Source organism: Molothrus ater, chromosome 3 (assembly GCF_012460135.2).
Source record: "Molothrus ater isolate BHLD 08-10-18 breed brown headed cowbird chromosome 3, BPBGC_Mater_1.1, whole genome shotgun sequence".
NCBI lineage: Eukaryota > Metazoa > Chordata > Aves > Passeriformes > Icteridae > Molothrus > Molothrus ater.
Window position 1 is genome coordinate 110,242,752 of NC_050480.2, and position 22,169 is coordinate 110,264,920.

Sequence of the window (22,169 nt, forward strand, 5' to 3'; positions counted from 1 at the left end):
TCCCAGCTGTAAGGGCTTGGGGTGACAGGATAAGGGGGCATGGCTTTTAACTGAAAGAGGATTTAGATTGAATATTGGGAAAAAATTGTTCCCTGTGAGGGTGGTGAGGCCCTGGCACAGGGTGCCCAGAGAAGCTGTGGCTGCCCCATCCCTGGAAGTGTCCAAGGCCAGGCTGGACAGGGCTTGGAGCAACCTGGGATAGTGGAAGGTGCCCCTGCCACATGCACAGCTTAGCAATAATAAATCATCAGTGGAAACAGTACTGGAAGAATCTATGCCTTTTATTTATTTATTTCAGAAAAATACTTCTGCTGAGTTTATCACAAAAGTCATTGAACAACGAACAACAACAAACAAAATCCATACAAAAACTGAAGTGACAGGAAAAATGAAACAAATGGGATAAAATACCAGAGACTGTTAATCCCCCCACCCCCTCCAAAATCAGGAAATTTGCACTAAAGCATAAAAATGGAAGAACAGAATTTTTCCTCGAGTTCCTTTGCTGAAGTTTGATCAGCTGAGTTCAACATTTTTGAGGAAAAACTACACACCTCTCCCTGGCTTTTCCAACAGCCATTCTTCCCAGAAAAACCCCACACACAGCTCCAAGGAGGACGAACATACCTCACTGCTGGGCATAAAACCTTCTAAACCAACCTTTCATCCCCCATGACGTTTCCTGGAAGGCTGTAAATCAAACCCAAGCATCTCCACCCACTGCTGACACAACCTGGGGTCCATCTACCAAAGGCAAGAGCCTGAGGCTGCTGTAAAGCCCCAGGCACTGCAGCAAAGGCAGGATGGCTCCAAGCTCCCAGAGTCACTGGGAGGCAAGGAGGAGACATCCCAGAGTGACCACACTTCCCTCCAACCAGGAAGCTTACCAAAAACACCTTTTTGTTAAGGTAAAACACTGAGTTGAAGGTAAGGGGACCTACAGGGGAACTGGAACTTGGCTACTATTAACCCAAACATAATGAGTAAAAAGAAAGAATCCTAAATAACAACAACAATAACAACATAAAACGCAACTGTAATGCCCCATAATGTAAGAGTCACTCAAAAAACTGTATGTGAAATGCTACATCTGTTTTTCCTCCACCCCTTTCTCTTCCCAAGCCCATTCTCCAACTACCTAAAGACAAGATAAGAGAACTAGTGTTGGTATTTCACAGCTCTTCTAGGCTAGGACAGGAAAACACTACACTTCACCCCAAAAACCACAGGCTACTCAATTCCTGACCTCCTTAGGTTGGATAATGGACACAGACTACTAAAGCAGCCTCAAGCCCATGGGAAGAGTGCAATGAATCATGTCCCACTGGAAGTTTTGGATAATCTCCATCACCTTCTGCACTGTGGTGGACAAGAGCTCCTGTTCGGGGTTGGATCTTGGTGTTGGATTAAAGGTTGGACTTTGACGAGTTTGGAGGCATTTTCCAACCTCACCCAACAATTCCATGATGTTTTCTGCAGATGACACAGATGGGGCACGAGAAGAGCATCCAGTAAAAGGAAGTGAGCTCGTGGCATTTCATAGGCAGAGAGGCCAAGGACAGACTGACCACTAAGGGCTTGCAATGAAAATGCTCCAAGAAAAAGCTCTTTGGGCTGAAAGGAAGGCTGGATTTGCTGAGAAATGACAAGGACACAGGAAAAACAGCAGCAGTTACTGCAGGCTTGCAGCCCAGGGATTGTGCTTGCACTACAACACAGGGATAGCAGCACCCCATGGCAGCCCCTCTGATGGAGATGGGATTGCAAACCTCCAGGATGACAGTGGATATTGCCTCACAACAAAGGCTCAGCTCAAAAAAGAACAATCTGCCAGGTTTGGGTCTAACAGAAAAGTGGGGATTTCTGAGGACTATATAAGGGAGGGCTAAAAAAAAAAAAGCCCCATTATCTATAGGTTTAAAAAACCAAAATAATAAAAAGAACACATGGAAATGCTTCAAAAACAAATGTCCCTTTTCCTGGTAGCTCTATCAAAAAGGAAACAGAAAACACATAAATGTAGCATATGTTGTACATACGTAGTAACAAAGGAGGGTGTTCAGCTACTGCTATAGTGCACAGAGAGGCTACAACATAAGGCACTTGGGATACAAAGCATCACCAGCTACTGTACAGAGATAGGATTGTGCAAGTGGAAAAGCTGCCTGAAGCCAAGCAGGCAGGAGGAGGAATCAGTCAGCAGCCGTGGTTTTGGGGGGTTCTATGTGTCACCTGCTACCAGAGTCAGCAGCTCGCTGCTGCAAGGCACCTGCACTGCAGAAAGGCCTGGCTGAGGCTCTGGGGAGGTGCCAGCCAGCAGTCACTCCTGGAGGGCACTGGCAGGGCATGGAAGTGGATGGGAAGAGGCAGGAGAAAGGAAAAACCTCTCACACTCAACCTTTTCCATGTCCTCCCCAACATAAAGCTCTTTTCCCCCCGATCACGCTGCAATGTGGGTCCTGTTGTTGCCTCTGAGGCAAAAAGTGTCTTATCCTCCCAGCACAGGCTAGGAGGAGCAATGGCAAGGCACCACCATGGGCTCTGCTCCAGCCTCCTTCCCCAGATCCCCTGAAATAGGGAGAGCCCTCTCCTGCCAGCATCTCTCACTTGACACTCAAATGTTGTGGGGATTAAGGAACAAGTGGAATTTGACCAACTGTCCTCATGTCCCTGCATGTTTTCTTCCTCCAGTGCCTCCTCAACAAGGAGAGGGGGAGGAAAGGACAAAAGACACCCAGAAAAATGGGGAAAAAACCCAACTCAGCTCAAAGAGGGGCAGAAAATCAACTGTCACCCATTCCTCAAAACACGACTGGTGTGAAGGACAACAGCACCAGCCTCAAGCTGGAATTGCACTTGGAGAGAGAGGAGTTCAGGTGCCCCCAGGGGCTGAGCCAGGGGCACACCAAGGATCAATCCTGGACTGCACATGGACAGCAGCCCAGCTCTGTGTCCCTCTCCTCACCCAGCCAAGGGGACACACCACGAGTCCCCTGCTCCTGCTGTGCCAAGCAGAACTAAAGCTACGGCCGACTTCACTGCACAAGAGGCACCAACAGCAAAGCCCAGCTCAGGAACTGCCCCAGAGGACAGTGTGGGGACAGAGGTGCCACTACTGCTCACCTGCCAAACCTAGCTTGGCGTGGCGCCCCAAAAAGAAGCCCAGAGAGATGGCACTGACCCACGAAACCCCAAGCAGATGCTGCTCCCCAGCAGACTCAGCGAGGGGTGAAGCTGGTGGGATCTGGCTTTCCACAAAACCTCTTGCCAGCACGTGGAGGTGGCAGTGGGCAGAAGCAAGAGGGGAAAGTGGTCTGCAGCAACAGATGGCCTCTGAGGTAGATTTGAGACAACTCCATCTGCCAACAGCTACGTGTTACAAGCCAGGCTCTTCCTAAATGCAAGCTGCTCCTTGCAGCCCCGGCCTCCTTCCCCTTCCTTCCCTGTCATCTCATTCACAGCTCAGAAAGGGATGAAGGGGCTAGGATTTTTGGAAGAAACCCTGGATTTGATAGCACCTTGGGTAGATACAAGCACTGTATCCTTTGGAAACAAAGAGTGAAGCTGGTGGCTGCCGATGGCATGGCTGGACTGGTACGGTAGGGACGAGGAAGGCTGAGGTGACAGCATGAGGGGCACTGTCCCAATGATGCAAAAACCCATTGTCACTTGGATGTGGTCACAAGCAACAAGAACACCAGGTCCAAGAGGCACAGACAAGCTGGCAAAGGGCTGAGCTGACAAGAGCCAGGCCAACACTCAGAGCAGGGCAGGCCTCAAGGATTCACATGGAACTGAGGATGCTGCTGCCCCTTAACAAAACACTGAGAGCTGCAGAGCCCTGGGCTCAGAACAACCACGGGGCAGCCAAGAGAAACCCAGCTGCGGCAAGCAGAGGCTGGGAGGTGGACCTTCCATATGAAGAGGGAAGTTCGCTCCCTTCTTTGCTGCCCAGCTCACGAAAATTCTCAAAACAGGGTTCAGAATACCCCAGTTAACCAGAGGTCCACCAGGAGACAAAACAGGGTTGAGCTTCCTCCATCAGACCCTGGTCTCTCTTTGCAGCATCACCATCCTGCTGAGTGCTGGCCAGTTGTGCCCCATCTCACCTGAGAGCACCCCTGAGCCTCAGATCTCACAGCCCCAGCACATTCCCCCAGGAATCTGATCCCATAACACACATTTGGTGCCTTCAAGCTGTCGTGGCCCTGTCCCAGGGGCTCAGGGAAGCACCATGAAGAGAGGGGAGGAACATGCTGTAGGAGAAAAAAGGATTGTTTGGAACCATCTATGATACATTTGTAACCATTTAACCAAAATAACCAAACACTAAAATAGAAAAGGGAAAAAAAAAAAATTGCACACTGGTTTATGATCAGAGGAAGGCAAAACCAGGAGGGCTGGAAAAGGTTCCTATGAGGGGGATGGGAGAAGGGGAACGGGGCCTTTTTGGTTTTATTGCAAACGGTTCATGAGAGCAAGAAAGGAAGGGAGGAGAGCGAGAGACACCTTGGGAAGATGATCCCGAGCCTTTTGGGACGCCGCTCGCTCGTGAGGAGCAGGAGGAGGGGCTGCTCAGTCCTGGTATCTCGCCCTCCTCCCCAGGAGACAACCCTTGGCTTCTACGGAGACTTGAGCTTCTTGGTGCGGGGTGAGGTTCCGTTCTCTGCTTTCACCACTCCGTTTTCATGGTAACCTGGGGGTGGCAACAAAGGGACACGGAGCTGGTGAGGGCTCTGGAGTGTAATCTGAGGGAGCTGGGGGTGTTTAACCTGGAGAAAAGGAGGCTTGGGAGGGACCTTCTTGCTTGATACAAGTCTTTGACAGGAGGGTGCAGCCAGGTGGGGCTTTGCTCCCAGGGAACAAGGGACAGGACAAGATGAAATGGCTTCAAGCTGCCACAAGGGAGGTTCAGGTTGGACATTAGAAGGAACTTCCTCATAGAAAGGGTGATTAAACATTGGAATGGGCTGCTCAGAGAGGTTTGGAGTCACCACCCCTGGAGGTGTCCAAGGAATGACTTAATGTGGCACTTAGTGCTCTAGTCTGGTTGACACCGTGGTGATTGGACAAAGGTTGGACTCCATGACCTCAGAGGTCTTTTCCAACCTAAACCATTCTGTGATTCTAGGGAGAAAGAAACTTTGTCCCTTGCACAAGCCAAACCCTTTATTCTCTCACGATTGTCCCACAGACACGGGGAAACCCCCATGACATCAGGACACTGCTGGGGACACCCTGCACAGGCAGCACCATGCTGGGGGGATGCTGAACCCCAGGGCTGACCCCTCCACAGTGCCACCCTTCCAGCACTCACCCGAGTCCCTCTTGAGCAGCTTGGTTTGCTGCCTGGTGCCAGCAGCGGCGGCGGCGGCTCGCTTCCGACTGCTCTGCTCGTTCCAGTACTCCCTCCAGCGCCGCAGCTGGAAGTGGATGAAGCGCCACATCACCGAGGCCTGGAAGAGGCACACCAACAGCAGCACACTCATTCTGCCAGGGGTGGAGAAGAGGCAGGCTGAGAACACAGCAGCGAGGCCACCCCCAGCCCGGCCGTCCCCCCACACTGGGGGTGGTGGCCGAGGTCCCCCCACGTGGCAGATGCCATCCCTCCAGCCACCATCTCTCTTTTCTGCCACCCCTGAGCCCAGAGCAGCCACGTTCCTTTTCCTCCATGTCATAAAGTTCTCAGGTTTTGATTCATTGATTCTTTCAACTTTAGGGCAGAAATGGATGTATCGCTGGTCAGGGGTATATGTACAAATTACAAATGGGATGGGACTGCTGTGGAACGTGCCTTGAGCTGTTTTATTTTTCAGCATCAGTCTCATTCCGTGGTTATGACAATGGGAAGATGCCACCAGCTCACATCTCAGGCAGCAGACTAAGAACTTAATGTTACAACTTACTTTATAAGTTTTTTGACCAATCACACAAAGCAAAAGCACATTGACAGTAGTTCTATCCAACCACTATAAGCACACGTCTCTTTGGTCAAAACAATGCTTGCCCACTTCGAACACAATACCTACTTGTAAGCCTGCTAGCTTAGCTCTAATCACAGTTCTACTGTCTCTGAAGCCTGCCTTTTGCAGCTTTCCCAAAACCCTCTAATTTTGTAGATTCCCACAGGATGAACAGGATCATCTCAACCAGCACCACCTAAAACACAAAGTGGCACAGTCAAGATACGACATCCCTGGATGATCTAAAGGATCATCCATCATTACCACCTGGAAGGGAGGTAAGAAAGACCCTCAAATCCTCAGGTGTGCCAGCAGTCCTTGGCTTCAAAAAGCTTGAGAATGACCATGCCTGGCAAATTCTGAACTGAAACCACAGCTGCTGCAAGGATGAGAAAGGCTCCCAGACTTGACAGACTGCAAGGGATGAGGAGCCCATTCCACTCTCTGCTTCCCACATCAACAAGCAGCAAAACATGGCCAAGCAGAAGGGAGAATGCCTTTTCCTTGACCACATCAGTGTAAATGCACTTACAGGTAAAACAGGGAAAGCCTGCAAGCATTTCTCCAACATAGGCTTGCACTTTATAACTTCACTTGATTAACACTTAATTTCCTGACTTTTCCCCTCCATTTGGGCTCTCCGTAGCCTTTAAACCCCTCCTTGCTTCCTTCACACCCCCTTCAGCTCACTAAGACCTTCCCTAAATGGAATCAGGATCAGATCATCACTGTCTAGATCCCATTTGGATGGAGCTTGGAGCAACCTGGTCCAGTGATGGTATCCATGTCCACAGTAGGCATTGGAACGAGATGATCTTCAAGGTCCCCTCCAACCCAAACCATTCTGGTATTCCATGATTTACAAAATCAGAAAAACCCATGCTGGGATAACGCAGAGGGGGAAGACACAGAGGACATTCCTACCTGAAGAGAATATTGTTGAAGAGGAAGCTGAAGAAGTTCCCTCTCTCAGGGTCCAGGGCCTGGCTCTCCACGCGTGGCAGCCCGAAGCCGATGACCAGGATGTACAAGGTGAGGGTGAAGAGCCTGGTGACCACAAACACCACGGCCCAGACATTAAACCTGCAGGAGGGCAAGCAGAGGTGTGGGCAGGAGCAGCCCCAGTGCTGACCCAGGAGGAGAGAGCAAGATCCAGGCTCTCCTGGGCTCCAAAGGAGGATGGGAGGCACAGGCAGCTCCCCTGCTTACAGCTTCTCGTTGTTCTCGTCCGTGAAGTAAACCAGCCGTGCCATGTGGAAGAAGAACTCGGCGAAGTACTGCAACAGCAAGAGGATCAGCCCCAGGCGGGTTAAACTGGCAGAGAAGAGGAAAAAAAAGCATCACTGGAATGGTCAGACTTCATCTTTCAACCTTCATCCTTCAACCTTCATCCTTCAAACTCAGCTGCAGCCTCAGCCCTGCTGTCCATGAGCTGCAGCGCCAGCCCAAAGCCAGACCTCTGTGCAGCAGTTGGGGGTAGGACTGCAATAGGAGAAATCTCTGTCTACAAACCATCAACAACATCCAAAACACTGGCAGAGCTGGAATATACCCAACACAAAACCCTATGGCTGGCAAGGCTGCTCTGCTTTTTAACAGAGAATGGTTTGGGTGAGAAGCGACGTTAAAGATCATCTCACTCCAACCTCCTGCCCTGGACATCTTCCACTGTCCCAGGTTGCTCCAATGCCCATCCAACCTGGCCTTGAACACTTCCAGGGATGGGAAACCCTCTGGACAACCTGTGCCAAGTGCCTCACCACCCTCATAGAGAAGAATTTCTTCCCAATATCCAAATATCTTCTAGTTTAAAACCATTCCCCTTGTCTTATATACCTGCCTAGGTAAAAAGTCACTCTCCACTGAAACAACCCCTCACCCTACTGAGGATTCCCAGGTGTCCCCCAGGGCAGAAGCAGCTGCCCAGCCCCATCCCTGGTGTGGGAGGGGATGCTGGGGCAGTGACTCACTTGAGCAGGTAGGCGCCGGCGATGTGCAGCAGGTAGAGCGCAATGCAGCGCAGCTGCCGGGGGATCTCCTCCTGGCAGGGGCAGAAAAGCCAAATCAACCTCTCAGCCCTCTCCAGCCACCCTCCCTCTCCCAAAACCTCCACCTGGCTCTCACCTTGCGGACTTTTTGGAAGTAGAGCTCAGGCAGGGCATGCAGCCAGTAGGCCAGCTGGCACAGGTAGAAAAACTTCACCTGGTACCTGAAATGCAGGGAGGAGCCACGTGAGCCAGCCCAGGCCAAGGCAGGACCCCAAGAACCTGAGTGCCAGGGCAGCACTGGGCAATCCCTCCACTGTTTTGGAGCCATGGGATTTAGGAGAAATCATTTCAGGGCTGAAATTATTCGTTGAGCCGAGAGAGCCACACACAGAATTTATCCAGATGCTTGTGCTGTGGTCTCTGTGCTCTCAGCAAACCCCACTTTTGTTAAAAACCAAGAAGGAAGGGTCATCTCCCACTACATTTCTGCTGTGAAAAATGAACTGCAAAGAGACTTTCCCAAGGTGATGCAGGAAACAGGCAGGATGAGTAACGAAGCCCACAGGGCCTTCCTCATGAAACCCTCTGGAACACCCCTCCCCAGGCTCACAAGTGAGATATCCCCACTGCCCACGGTTTCACTGCAGCATCCTTGCTGCAGGGTGCATGCAGAGGGTGCTGTGCTTTCAGCACCCCACTCCCAGCAGGGAAAACCATGGAGAGGAAGGAAGTGGCCAGCCCCAGAACGAAATGCCCTCACAAGTGCTTACGGCAGATAAACATGCGGGTAGTTTTCCCACAGACTCCGGGGGTTTGAAATGTATCCTTCCTGAAAAAGAGAAGAGAAGCAAGGCTTCACCAAAACAAAACAGGTTATGAGAGGGTGAGCTGATGGTACAGTGAAAGGAGGAACTGGGGATGACACCCAAGCCTTGTCACAGCCTACAGGAAAAATCATGTTCCCTGTGAGAGCCAAGGCCAAGCTCTGCACCTGTGGGTCTCCAGCAACCCTCTAAAATTTCACCAGGCCCCTTGTTTGGGGGCTGAAAGCTGCTTGCTCAGTTGCACAGAGGGTCCCAAGTTCAGGAGAGGATATTTTGGGGTTTGGAATGCTCTGGAGGTGTAGGGGTGAGATTCCTGTAGCATGGCTCAGGCAGCCATGTGCATGGTCCAGAGGCTTCTTCCCCACTGGCATTTCCAACCCCAGCAGCACTTAAGCAACAAGAAATGCTTCTGAAGAGAAAGAGGAACAGAAAACACCAGCAAAAATAACTGGATATGAATTGGATAGTTTCATTTTCCACCTCTTGCCTTAGAGAATGGGACTCCTTTCTCACTCCTGCCACATGGATGCTGCCCTAGGCTTTGCAAGGAGATGCTGGAATTGGAAATTTGTCCTGCCCAGTCACCATCATCCATTCCCTGGCTGTGCCAAGACCCTTTTTTCAGCTAGAGAAGGCCGGGAAAGCACAAGAGTGACCTGCTCTGCACATGTTGGGTGTTTGGGAGCACATCACACCAATGTGGGTTATACAGGAGGTTCCAGCCCCACAGCTGCTGAGGGATGGGTCTGGCACTGGGCAGAGGGAGCCCAAAACCAGCAGCATCAACTGTTCTGCCAAAGTTTCCCTCCTCAGAGCCCTTGGGGCAGAGGCAGTGCCAGCAGTTCTCTAGAAAAGCTGGCCTTGAAGGGAAAAGTAGCTCTCTAAGAAGGGCTGGCAGGACCCTCTGAGCAGTGGGGAGGGAATCTGCCCCCAAGGATCCATCCCCAGAGCCACTGCAGTCCACAGCTGGACCCCAATGGCTGCAGGTAGCAAAGCACCATCACTTCACACTGCCAAAACAGTCAGATCTCTCCCACGCCACCTGTTCTTCCCTCTCCCTTCCTTCCCAAAATGACAGTTTTCCCTCTGAATTCTTTGGGTTGACACCCAAAGGAACAGCAAGGTTTCCTTGTTTTCAAAGATTCCCTCACCATCAGCTTGCCAAGGAAGGAACAATAAAGAGGGATCCCAAAATTCTGCCCATAAGCCCCATGAGCCCACAAAAGGCACCCAGAAACCTCAAGGCACTGAATGTACACAAGGAGGAAAATAAGCTGAGAAAGGCATCAGGTCCTGAAGCAGAGGATGGAGATGATGGGGCCAGGCAGGATTTCTGGGACCCAGCTCCAAAAATATTTCACAGCCCATTTACCTGTGCCTTGTACAATACAGGAGGAAAGATCTCCTAAAACTGCCTTCAGGAAAGATCCACCACAGCTGAAAACTAAACTGGCTGAAATGTGCCTGTTTTGACCCAGAAGCTGGCTGGGGACTCTGCTGCCAGTGGGATTTTGTGCTCCAGAAGCCACAGTTCCCCCTGGAAACCCAAATGCCAGGCAGCCCCGTGCCTTACCGTCACCACGACGTACAAGCACCAGATGACAGAGGTGAGGTGGAAGGCAACCAGCTGCCCTGACTCATTGAACTTGCTGTGCTTGACCTTGGAGAGATGCAGACGCCTGTTGATTTTCTGGGAAGGAGCAGAGGGAGAGAGAAACAACAAGAAAACATCAGCCACCATCAACTCTGTCTCTCCTCCTCCTCATCCTGAGCAGCCTCCAGGGATGAAGGCTCACTCATCACCACCTCAGCCCCCAGACCACCCCCAGAAGAGCATTTAAGTGCAGAGCCCCCCGTGGGATTTGAGGTATTTTGAGGACACAGGACAGGGAATGGTGCTCACGTCCAGGGCGTATTCCTGCACCACCGCGTGCAGGATGATGGCGATGAAGATGTAGAAGAGGATGGTGACCAAGTCCTTCAGCCCATAGTGATACTGGACCAGCTCCCCATCTGCAAAGACACCAGAGCATGGGTCAGACCCCCGTGGCCCAAAGGATTTCCAGGTGAGGGCTTAGTGGGGAGCAGCTTGGATGGGGACACCAGAGAGAGGTCATGACTATGGCAGTGGCCAAAGGGCTCTCTCCAGGGGTAGCTCGTGGCAGACATTGGTGGTTTCCCCTCTTACAGGTACACACCTCAATGGAGGGGACACTGGGGACACTAAAAGCATCCCCCTGCCACTGGGGACAGCTCAGCTGTGGAGATGGGAATTTATCACCTGGAGGGATGAAGACATGGGAGGCTGAAGCAGGTCACGGGATCAGGGATGCCCCACTAGGAACATCAGGGCTTGGGATAGGATTTCCACCCCCTCAGTTATGATTTAACATTTCCTTATGATCTCCCACTCCTCCCTGAAAACTGCTGGAGCAGGATTCAGACGCCTACGTGCAGATGCCCTCTGCTATTCAGGGATCTGAGGCAGCAGCACAGGGCTGGTGGATTAGATATAAGACCCACAGGGGGCTGTGCTCTTCTGGAGCAACAGGAGACCCAGCAGCACCCAAAATATCCCAGACACCTGCATTTAGGTGACTATTTTCGGCCCTGAAGCTTATGGGAAGAAGCAGAGTTGAAAAGGCTGCAGTATCATCACAAGAAGCTCAGCCCACTCCTGGCTGCTGCTCTCCCTCACCCTGATCCAGTCTGTCCTCTCCTGATACCAGTGCTGGGAAGAGACTGCTCTGTCACCAGCCCTGCCTACCCTAAACAAAGCTTCATTCCAGATTTCTAAGATTTGAACAGGATTTATGAACACACCTGGCAAAAGGATATGAAAACACTCTGCCCTTAGGAGCCCCCAGTGCTGTGCAGACCCAGAGGTTAAAATGGTGCCTGCATCCCAGAGCAAGGTAAAAGACAAAATTGCAAGGCCAAAAAAAATAATATCATATTCATGTGCTCTGCCTCCTCTCTCCAGGGCACCTCTAGCAGGAGCTGTGGGGGATGTGGGAAAGCCTTGGAAAAATTTAGATTCCTCCCAAGAAGCCGCTGCAGTAAGATCTCTCTCCCCGCTAGTCCATGCCCCAGATTGATACCCCAGTACCTGGTCCTGGGGAGGTGTTTCTGTGCCCTCTGGGACTTCTAATATCATGAAAGAATATATCCCAAAAAAACAGCAGCAGAAGTTGTCTGGACTGTGCCACGGGGGAGAAGGGACCACAATTTAATCTGGAAGCTGGATGATTCCTTCAGCCATAACCAAAGCCTTTAAGGGCAGAGCTTTTATCTTCCACATGTCTGCCTCTCTGCAGCTCCCCTAATCCCAACCCTGCTCTTTCTCTGGATGATTACTCAAACACTCCCAATTAACTGCAGTTTTCTGCCACCAGGCCAAGCTTTGTGCCCCAGGCATTTGGCTCATCCCGAGCCCAGGCCTTTACCCAAAGCACCTCCTGCTGTCTCCAGGCCAGTGCCCAGATCCCTGCCAGATCCAGAGGGGCTCTGAGCCAGGAAGGCAGAAACCAGCAGCCAAAACAGGAATAATAGAGGCTGAGCCTCCTGGCTGGGAGCTGGGATACCTCTCTGGTCCATTTACTTCTGAGCTGCACCAGCTCACAGCCTCCTGGAATTTACTCCCTGTGAATCAGGGATGCTGTGCACTGTTGTAGACATCTTCTATGAAAAATCCTTTCCTTAGGATTTTTCCTCCTGAGAAGCTGAGAGGCCTCAAGAACAAAATGTAAACATTGATTATCTTCTGCTGTGGAATGCAATAGGTGGATTTTTGATTGGCCCATGTTGGATGTTTCTAATTATGGCCAATCACAGCCCAGCTGGCTCGGACAGAGAGTCCAAGACAGAGCCTTTGTTATCATTCTTGCTTATTCTATTCTATTCTTAGCTAGCCTTCTAAAGAAATCCTTTCTTCTATTCTTTTAGTATCGTTTTAATGCAATATATATCATAAAATAATAAATCAAGCCTTCTGAAACATGGAGTCAAATCCTTGTCTCTTCCCTCAACCTGAGACCCCTGTGAACAGGGTCAGAGTGCACCACGTCCATCTCCACACCCTCCCCTCCCTCCAGGTGCCATCCCCAAAAATCAGCAGGACAGGGGTGACATGCACAGCCCCTGCTGCTTGGCAAAGAGGTAAATCCCTCCTGCTCCTCAGGGGGACAAGAAGCTGCTCCAGGCAGGCAATCACACAGCTGGATCCTGCCTGAGCAGGCTTGGGGCAGCACCCTCATCCTGCAGGGAGCACAGAGTGGCCTGGCCATGGCAGAAAGAGAGAGGAAGCCCCCAGACTCCCTGGAAAGATTTCTTCCCAACCCTGGCTGCATGAGACATGATCAGAGTGCTCTGAGCCACTCAAACTTTGTTTCTTCCCAAAATATCTTATTTTTAACATCTCTGTCAGACTGCCAGACAAGACCCTGAGCAGTTGATGAGTCCAGGGTGAGCCCAAGGCAGCTGGAAGTGAGGATGTGGGGCAAACCAGACTCCTCCCTCTTCTTGGGAGGAATCCAAGCTTCTTTGTGGAGCAGAGGCATCTCTTACCTGCTGTAGGCACACTAACATTGTACTGAGGTAAGATGAACAGGAAGGCGGTCTTGGCTGTGACCTGTCAAAGACACAGAGGGGAGAAGAAGCAAATCAGTTGTTAAATCCATTCCTCTGGACCAGTTGTTTTTTTTCCCATCACAATGGGAAAGGTCAATCACCCAGGGAGATGTGCCAGCACCAGCTCCACTTGCAGAAACACAGAACCTCATACCGGTCACCCACAAGATCCCAGGTGCATGGCCAAAAAGAGAAAAAAAAGCCTGGGATGAGGTATCAGGACATCCAAAACCCAGGGCTGTGCTGCTCACTTTTCATTCATTGAATCATAGAATCGAATCATGGAATATCCTGAGTTGGAAGGGACCAAAAAGATCATGGAAATTCCACTCCTGTCCCTGCACAGGACACCCCAAGAATCCCATTCTGTGCCTGAGAATGTTGTCAAAACCTTCCTGAACTCTGTCAGGCTTGGGGCTGTGAACATTCCCTGAGGAGCCTGTTCAGTACCCAGCCACTCTCTAGGGTGGAAAAAACCTTTTCCTAATATTCAACCTAAACCTTTCCTGACACAGCTCCAGCCACTCCCTCTGATCCTGTCATTGATCACCAGTAAGGTGGCCATTGACTAAATTGCTTTGAATTCAAAGGAATTTAATTTTGCTGCTCCTCCCCAGCAGCAAAGCAGGAGGCTTTGTAGGGATGGGGCAGAGCATCCACCCCACAGGACACCCCAAAACTGCATTTCTGAGACCAAAGCATCCTCAAACTGGGGCCACAGTAAAATCCAGTGCACAGACACCCAACACCAAACATGTCTGCATCCCATCCCTGGCAGCAGGTCACCAGATTTTCCCTTTCCTGTGGCTCCCAGACAACCCTCCAAGGCTTCACAAGCACCCATCCTCAAACAAAACCATTCCCAAAAAATCCTGTGCCTGTCAAACACTGACAGAGATGAGCTGCATTTCACACAGACATGGCTGCCACTGCTTCAGAGCTGCAGGATATTAAAATCCCAGCTGGAAATTGCTCCACAGCTTGTGGGGGAGACAGGGGGACTTTGCCAAGCATTCCCATCCTGCCACCATCAGCATTGAGCAACCAGTGCAGGCAGCCCCAGCTCAGGGACAGCAAACTCCATGGTGTGTTTTTGTGATGTTTGGGCATTTTATTGCTTTTTCCACTGAGAAAAAAGAAAAAAAAAAAAAAAGGAAATCCCACATGTAGTGCTCTGTTTGTGGAGGAGTAGATGCAGGAGATGGAGACCATGGGCAGAGTTTGGGGTGGGAATGGAAAAAGTGCATCGCCTGGCCTCAAGCTGGCTGAGGGAGACACTTCTGGCTCCTGCAGACCTTGCTGGCTGGGAAAGCCAAGTTGCTTCATCCTAGAGCTGTAAAGCACATCCAGGACTGGAGTTTACATCCAAACCTTGCCACAGGCTGGCACAGGGCATGAAACAAAAGGCATGGAGCCAGTGGTGGCTGTGGTGCTGCAGGGATGGGCGGCCGTGTCACGGACGTGCTAAAGGCAGCAGACACTGATGGATTTGCAGCTCCCTGAGTACCTGGCTGACATCCATTGCTATAAACAGCTGGAATCAAGACATCATCTCCAGGTAAAGCTTCCTAACCTGCTGGAGAGGACACAGGCCAGAGCTGTGAGTCCAGGAAAATGGCCCCAGAGAATCTCCAGGGTAGGAAGCAATGCCTGGACAGAGCTCAGCCCCAGCACAGGTTCCAATCCTGATCTTCTTTTTCTTTTTCCTGATCTTCTTTCCCAGAGCACCTGGTAGGAAGGTTCCTCCATCAAGCAATGCTTTGTCCCATCTCCACACCTGCCTTTTCTTCCTGTGGGCTGCAGAACCACCAGGATCTTTGGAGCCATCCCAGCACCCCCACCTTTCCTTACAGAGGGGTAGCAGGTTGCTTCCTAAAGCCTCAGTGAAATATTTTGACAACCAAAGACAAATGTAACCTCCTAGATGGAGGCACCTGCAAGGCAAAAACCAGGTTTCCTTGGCTTGGGAAATAGGGATGAGCACCAGGGAAGGCAAAACCTTTCAGAGCCTGCCTTGAGCATTTCACAAGCAGCCAGGGAAAGCAGAAGTTTGGAGTGGGAAGAGCAATGTGAGGATTATTCAGAGGCACAAGACTTGCTGTCTGTTTGCTCTGAAACTGGATGCTGATATGGAAAAAGAAGTGCTGGGCACACTTCTGCCCTGCAGGGCAGTGAGTAGAGCCAAAGCTGCCCCTAAACTGCTACTGGCAGAGGCACAATTCATGGAATCATAGAATAATTTAGGTTGGAAAAGTCCTCTAAGATTATGGAATCCAGCTGTTCCCCCAGCACTGCCAAGATCACCACAAAACCATGGCCACAGGTGCCACATCTGCAGAAGTTCTGAACAATTCCAGGGATGGTGACTCCATGACTTCCAGCCTGTTCCAATCCCTGACTGCCTTTCCAGCAAAGACATTTTCCTCATATGCAACCTATTCCTTCCTGGCACAACCTTTTAGAGGGTGGGGGAGAGATTTGTCTCCATGGGACACACAGAGCAGGGACCATGTAGCAAACACTGTATATTTATTTCTCATCCACTCCCTGGCCTGCATGAAGGGCACCTCTGTGCAGAGGGAGATGTTCCTCATCCCAGCCTCATCCTGCCTTACATGAGGGATGTGGCACTTGGGGACATGGATTAGTGGTGGCCTTGGCAGTGCTGGGGGAATGGCTGGAGTCGATGACCTTAGAGGGTTTTCCCTACATTAAAGATTTTATGGTTCTGTGTGCCTGAACCAGGTAAATTTGGGAAGCAGTTGTTCTGGGAGCTCTCTACAGCCATGAAAAAGGAAAACCACATCCTCAGCAATGAGTGGCTTTCTGCTGGTTAAAGCCACTAACTCATGGACCAAAGTGCAGATGGATGATAAAGAGACAAAACTCAATGTGTCCACCAAGACCAGAGTTTCCTGAGATGCCTGGATCAGGCAGGATAGGGATGAGGCAGGATAGGGATGAGGCTGTTTCTCATGGCCAGAAACCAAATCAGCACATCCACCTTGCAGCCCAGGGTGGCAGAGCAAAAGATAAAGCCAAGCAATCCCAGCACTACCACACATTTACTGTCTACCACCAGGCATTTAATCCCTGATAATGTGGTGATTGGAAAAATCCACCTCCCTCCCTAGCCTGGGGATTGCTGCCTAATACAGAGCAGCAAAGCTCTCCCCATCCTTTTTTAGATCCCAGAATGGTTTGGGTTGATAGGGACCTTAAAGATCATGTTCCAACCCCCTGCCATGGGAAGGGAGACCTTCCACAGAGCAGTGGATATTCTGAGCAGGGTGCTCAGAGCCCCACCCAGCAATTTAGAAGATGCTGTTTTTGCCCCGGCCATGAAATTCTCCTCATCAAAATCCCAACTCCACTTGTTCAGATGTGCAAGTGGCTTTTAAAGAGGTGTCTAAGCACACACATCCAGGCAGTTTAGCACTTCTCCCAGAAATTACCCACTGCAACTCTCAAAAACTAATATTTTCAGGAATGAGGGATAATTTTTGAGAATCCTTCCCTAGCACACTCCATAAACTCCTGGAACAGCTTGCCCAGATTGGTTGTGGACTCCCCATCCCTGGAAATGTTCAAGGCCAGGTTGGACAGGGCCCTGAGCAATCCGGTCTAGTGGAAGTTGTCCTTCCCATGGCAGAGGGTTGGAAACAGTTTTAAGGTCCCTTCCAACTCAAACAATTCCAAGATTCTATGAAACACATTTGTCCTCTCCAAAACCTCATCCCAGTGGGATTTGTCTTCACCACAGCCAGGAACCCCCAGGCATGCCACCCTCCCCATGGTCCTGCTTGAGTTAAAGCCATTCTAGAAGAAAGCAGCAGCTCCAAACCTCTGGTGGGGGAGGCTGGGGGAGTTTTCTGCAGTCTGAGCTGGGAAAATATTTCCAGGGCTTGAAAAACAACTCAAACTAATTACAGACAAAATGCTGTCCAAAGGCTTTTCTCACAACTTTGGGTTTCTTTTTCCCAGAGTTTATTGAAAGACAAACTTGCTCATGCACAGTATGGATTGACACAGGCCCTATATGTAAACTAAAGCCCAAACTTTGGACCAAAGCCTTTCAAAGTAAACATCTGGCTTTGACAAAAAGCCCTTCCCAAGGGCGGTGCAGCCCCTCTGCCCCCACAGACAAACTCATCCCCCAGCATGACACTATTTCCACTGCCTCACCCTCCCTCCTGTTTATTCCCTTTTTAAAAGTAAACCTAAATACTGTGCTTTTTTACCTTTTTTCCACTCTTCCCAGCACTCAACACTTACATCCCCCACATGCCTCGGCTCCTACATCTGGCAAAGACCAGGGGAGGCAGGAATGCATTTTGTTTTCCCTCATTAACAATGGGAAGGCCTTAATTTTTAGAGTACTACAGAGGGGACTGGGAAGGGGAAAGTATATTTAGCAGGAAGCCTGGAAATAGCAGCTCATTCGTCAGCTGCCTTCTCCTGAGTGTCACAACTCTGAGCCTGGGAGCCCGTGACTCACATCCCACGATCTGCACAGAGGGAAAGCCCAGCAAGGGCATGGAACCGCTGCTAAAACAATGGTTTATAGCTTTATTTCATCACCCCAGGCATAAGACTGAGCCTCAGTTTCCCCACATTAGAGATTACAACAGCAGCCCTCATCTAATATAGAAACTTCTCCAAAATCAGCAAAGTTTTCCCCAAACCTGACCAGGCACCACCCCTGGTGGGACACAGGTTAAACCCAGACTGGCCTTCGCTTCATTTTTCTGCAAAGCAGGGTGGAAAAAGATATGCAAAGTAATTTCTGCATGAGGATGGGAAGCACCTGTTTCGCGTTTCTATACAGACTCACTAAAAATAGTTTTACACAAAAAAATAAAAAAAAAAAAAAAAGAGGTTTTTCTTTCTGGGCTCCAAAGCCACAAACATGCGGCAAAATCCCTCTCTGGCATCAGGAAGCTGCACAACCAAGTGTGTTTTCACACCCTGAAGGCTTAGGGCTGGCTGGGAAATAAAAACCCTTTGTAGTGCCCAGCTCAGGACAGCTCTCTTTGGGGAAACTCCCTCCAAGCCTGGGGCTTCCCTCCCTGAGCAATGCAATGATCCCCAAAAACACACACAACACTGAAATAATCAAATTATCTGGAACAGCAACGAGCAGCCTCATGTCACCAAATCCCATCATGACTGGCACCTGCTCCCTGCCACAGAGGAATTACCAGCTTGGAGAATCCATGTGGATGGGGAAAGGTTGTGCATCCAAAAAGATGCTCAAGGTGCAGCTTATGCTGTGCTTGAGCAGTGGGAGACCCGTGGCAGCCCCACAGCATCACCCCAAGCAGGGTGCTGGAGCAAGGAAGCAGTCAGCTCCTGAGGGATGCCTGGGAAAAGGTTAAAACCTTATTTGTGTCTTCCCAAAAAAACCTCCCCTGCAGGAAACGGCCTATTGTGAGCAGGATTCGGCCTCTTCCGCTGGGCCTGAGCTTGGCTGTGGCCACTGGCATTGGGGAAGGTGCAAGCCTGGCTGCAGGGTGGGAAGCAGGGATGACAGGAGAAGGAGGGGAAGCAACAGTGACAGGTCCTCCTCAGCATGGCAAGGGATCAGAGCTGCCACCAAAACTCACCAGAGGTGGCACAAACAGGCACAGATGGTTTGCAAGGATGGGCAAGAGCAGAGGCTGATCTCCCCTCCAGGGGAAAACAAAGCAGAAGGAATAAATGTGATAATAAAATAAAAGTAAACTGAAATACCCACAAGGACCAAGAGCTGTCCCAAACCCCATGCCAAGGGACGATGCTGCCAGCCACAGGGAGCACTGGAAGCCACCCTGGCATGGCAAGCTCTGTCTCCCTAGGTCTGCTGGAGAGTAGCAAACTGCTGCCTTCAGCATCCGAGGGAGATTTAATTAAAATACATTAAAAAACCACAGATACACCACAAATCCCTCCCTGCTGTCACCTCCACGGGGGGAGGTTCATAATTTTTTAGAACTGCCCTCACAGCACCATATCAACCAAAAGCACCACAGCAGCAAGCCCAGGTACCACTTCACCAGGACAGGGCTCCCAATATGCAACAAACCCATCTGCAGGGAGAAACCCAGAGACAGAGATGCAACTTCAGCAGCATTTTCTTTTTAAAGTACGAGTACGAAACTTGCAGCCCAACTTTGCAGCATTTGCATGTGGCTTGGGAATACAGTTGGCCCTCCTGGGTCGATTTTGAAACCCTTAAATAAATATACATACATGCACAAGGACGTCGAGAAGGGTTCGAGTGCTGTAAGAGACTCGTTCATTCAATGAGTTTGCAGTAAAAAAAAAAAAAAAGAGGGGGATAGAAAAGCAAGGGGGTGCCAGCGGGGAGGAATTAAGGAAATGGATTTCCTCCTCCTGCGATTTGCTACAGAAGGAGCCTTTCCTCCCTCGCCAGGCCCCCCGGCCACCCCTTTCCCATCCGGATTTGCTTTGAAACGTGGCAGTGCCGAAGGGGAGGGTTCAGCGGGGGAGGCGGGGGGGTCCCGGCCGGCGGTGCCGCTGACCAGGGCCCGCTGCTCGGTGCGGGATGCCCGGAGCCAGGCACGGGGAAAGCGGGCGGACAGGGAAGGAGCCGGAGCAGCGGGAGGGACGGAGCGGCATTCCCGGCATGGCCGTGGTGGGACAGCGGCCTTGCGGGGGTCTGCGGCCACCCCGGCAGGGGGAGGAATGCCGGGGATGCCTTCCCGTGGCTCAGCGGGATGGGAAAGGCCGGGGAGCCGCTGCCCCAGGCCCGGGAGCCCCCGGCGCTCGTCCCACGGAGCGGGGATCAGCGGGCTGCGGAGAAAACACCTGGAAAAGGGCTACTGTTAAAGAAAAAAAGGGGGAAAAAAAGGAAAAAAATATTTCTTCCATTTCCAAGAGCTGGGAATATCAGACAAGGCTTGGCTTCTCGCTTGATGCGCCCCTCAGCGCTCGGGACATCCCGGCAGCTGCGGTGGGTTCGGGGCAGGGGTTTTGACACCCCCTGTGCTCCCCCTCCCCAGGCAGGGACCCCCGGCAGAGCTGAAGCGGGGGCAGAAGGATGTGAAGGATGTGCCACCCCTAAAGCCAGCAGCAGGCTGGGTGCCCGCGGCAATGTGGGGAACCGCTCCGGTGCCGGGTGAGCGATGGGGAATGAATGGGGCGGCACTCTGAGCCCAGATCGAGGGGTCCTGCACCCCACAGCCCCCTCCCCGGACGGGATGAGGGCACCTGGGCCGGGTGGGGACCCTCCCGAGCTGGGACAGCCCCAGGAGGGGACACCCCATGCAGACCAAGGAGGGGGTCACCTCGTCCACGGGGTGGGGACACTCGGACAGCCGGTCCCGGCGGGGGGCGATGGCGGGGGCGTCTCACCTCGAACATGAGGGCGATGAGGACGCTGAGCACCAGGCAGAAGCCGATGTCGGCGTGGTTGTGGATGAGGAACTCCTGGCTGAAGAGCGGGTGGCTCTTGGCCCGCCGGCGGAAGGCCATGGCCGGGGCCGAGCCGAGCCCAAACTTCCCCGGGCCCCGCGGAACTTCGCGGAGCGCCGCGATGGCCCCGCGCAGGCGCCGCCGCCTGAGCCCTCCCCGCGCCCGCCCGGCTCCGCTCGGCCCCGGCGGCGACCCCGCCCCGGCCCGCACCGGGACCGGACCCGGCACCGCCCCAGCCCGCACCGGGAACGGCACTAAGACCGCCCCAGCCCGCACCGGGACCGGACCCGGCACCGCCCCGATCCACACCGGGAACGGCACCGGCACCGCCCCGGCCCGCACCGGGAACGGCACTGAGACCGCCCCGGCCCGCACCGGGAACGGCACTGAGACCGCCCCGGCCCGCACCGGGACCGGACCCGGCACCGCCCCGATCCACACCGCGACCGGACCCGGCACCGCCCCGATCCACACCGGGAACGGCACTGAGACCGCCCCGGCCCGCACCGGGACCGGACCCGGCACCGCCCTGATCCACACCGGGACCGGACCCGGCACCGCCCCGACCCACACCGGAAGAGCACCAGCACCGGCGCCGCTCCGACCCACACCAGGACCGGGCCGGCATCGGCACCGATCAGCATCGGGGCCAGCACCGGGAACCGGCACCGCCCCGACCCACATCGGGACCGGCACCGGTGCCGCCTGCACCAGGACCTGGCCACGGAGCCGGATCTGCACCCAGCCACGGACCCGCACCCAAACGGAGACCCAGCACCCGAGCAGGACCAGACCTGGGCACAGACACGGACCTGGACCCAGCCCCAGTACCGGCACCAGACCTCAGCCCAGCCCTGGACACGGACCCAGGCACCGGCCCTGCCCCGGGACTTGGACCCAGCACACGATGGAAAGCTCGGATGTGGACCCAAACCGAGAGCTGAGACCTGGCACTTGGTGTGGACACAGACATGGACCTGGACCAAGCCCCAGACCTGGATCCAGCCCTGCTCCAGCTCAGCACAGCCCTGGACCTGGCACTGAACTGGGACCCAGCACCCAGCCCAGTGCCAGACAGAGAACCCAGCTCTGGTCCCAGCTCCTGCTTGCCCCACACACACCCCAGCACTCCACAGCGGGTGGAGGCACACACTGGTTTTGGCACCCGCCTCACATCTGTGCCCTGGTGCTGTGCACATCTGGACAGCCACCAACGCTTGAACCCACGTGTTGTCAATGTGGGGATGCACACCTGCATCTGCACCCACCGACTGTTTGTGTGCAGACAACCTCCCACCTCTGCACCCACATCTGCACCCACCTACCATGCACATCTGGGCTCCCATGCA

At 52.6% G+C, this 22,169-nt stretch overlaps 1 protein-coding gene across 1 annotated transcript; it reads right to left on the bottom strand.

Annotated features, from left to right (window-relative positions):
• Positions 1-263: 263 nt before the first annotated feature.
• Positions 264-20,880, bottom strand: TRAM2 (translocation associated membrane protein 2). Its single transcript, XM_036381283.2, has 11 exons — positions 20,761-20,880; positions 13,342-13,405; positions 10,679-10,788; positions 10,349-10,465; positions 8,722-8,780; positions 8,088-8,172; positions 7,934-8,004; positions 7,173-7,277; positions 6,888-7,046; positions 5,318-5,490; positions 264-4,696 (listed from the first exon to the last, which is right to left on the bottom strand). Exons 1-11 carry the CDS (start codon positions 20,878-20,880, stop codon positions 4,623-4,625), a joined length of 1,137 nt encoding a protein of 378 aa, XP_036237176.1. The 3' UTR covers positions 264-4,622.
• Positions 20,881-22,169: the final 1,289 nt, after the last annotated feature.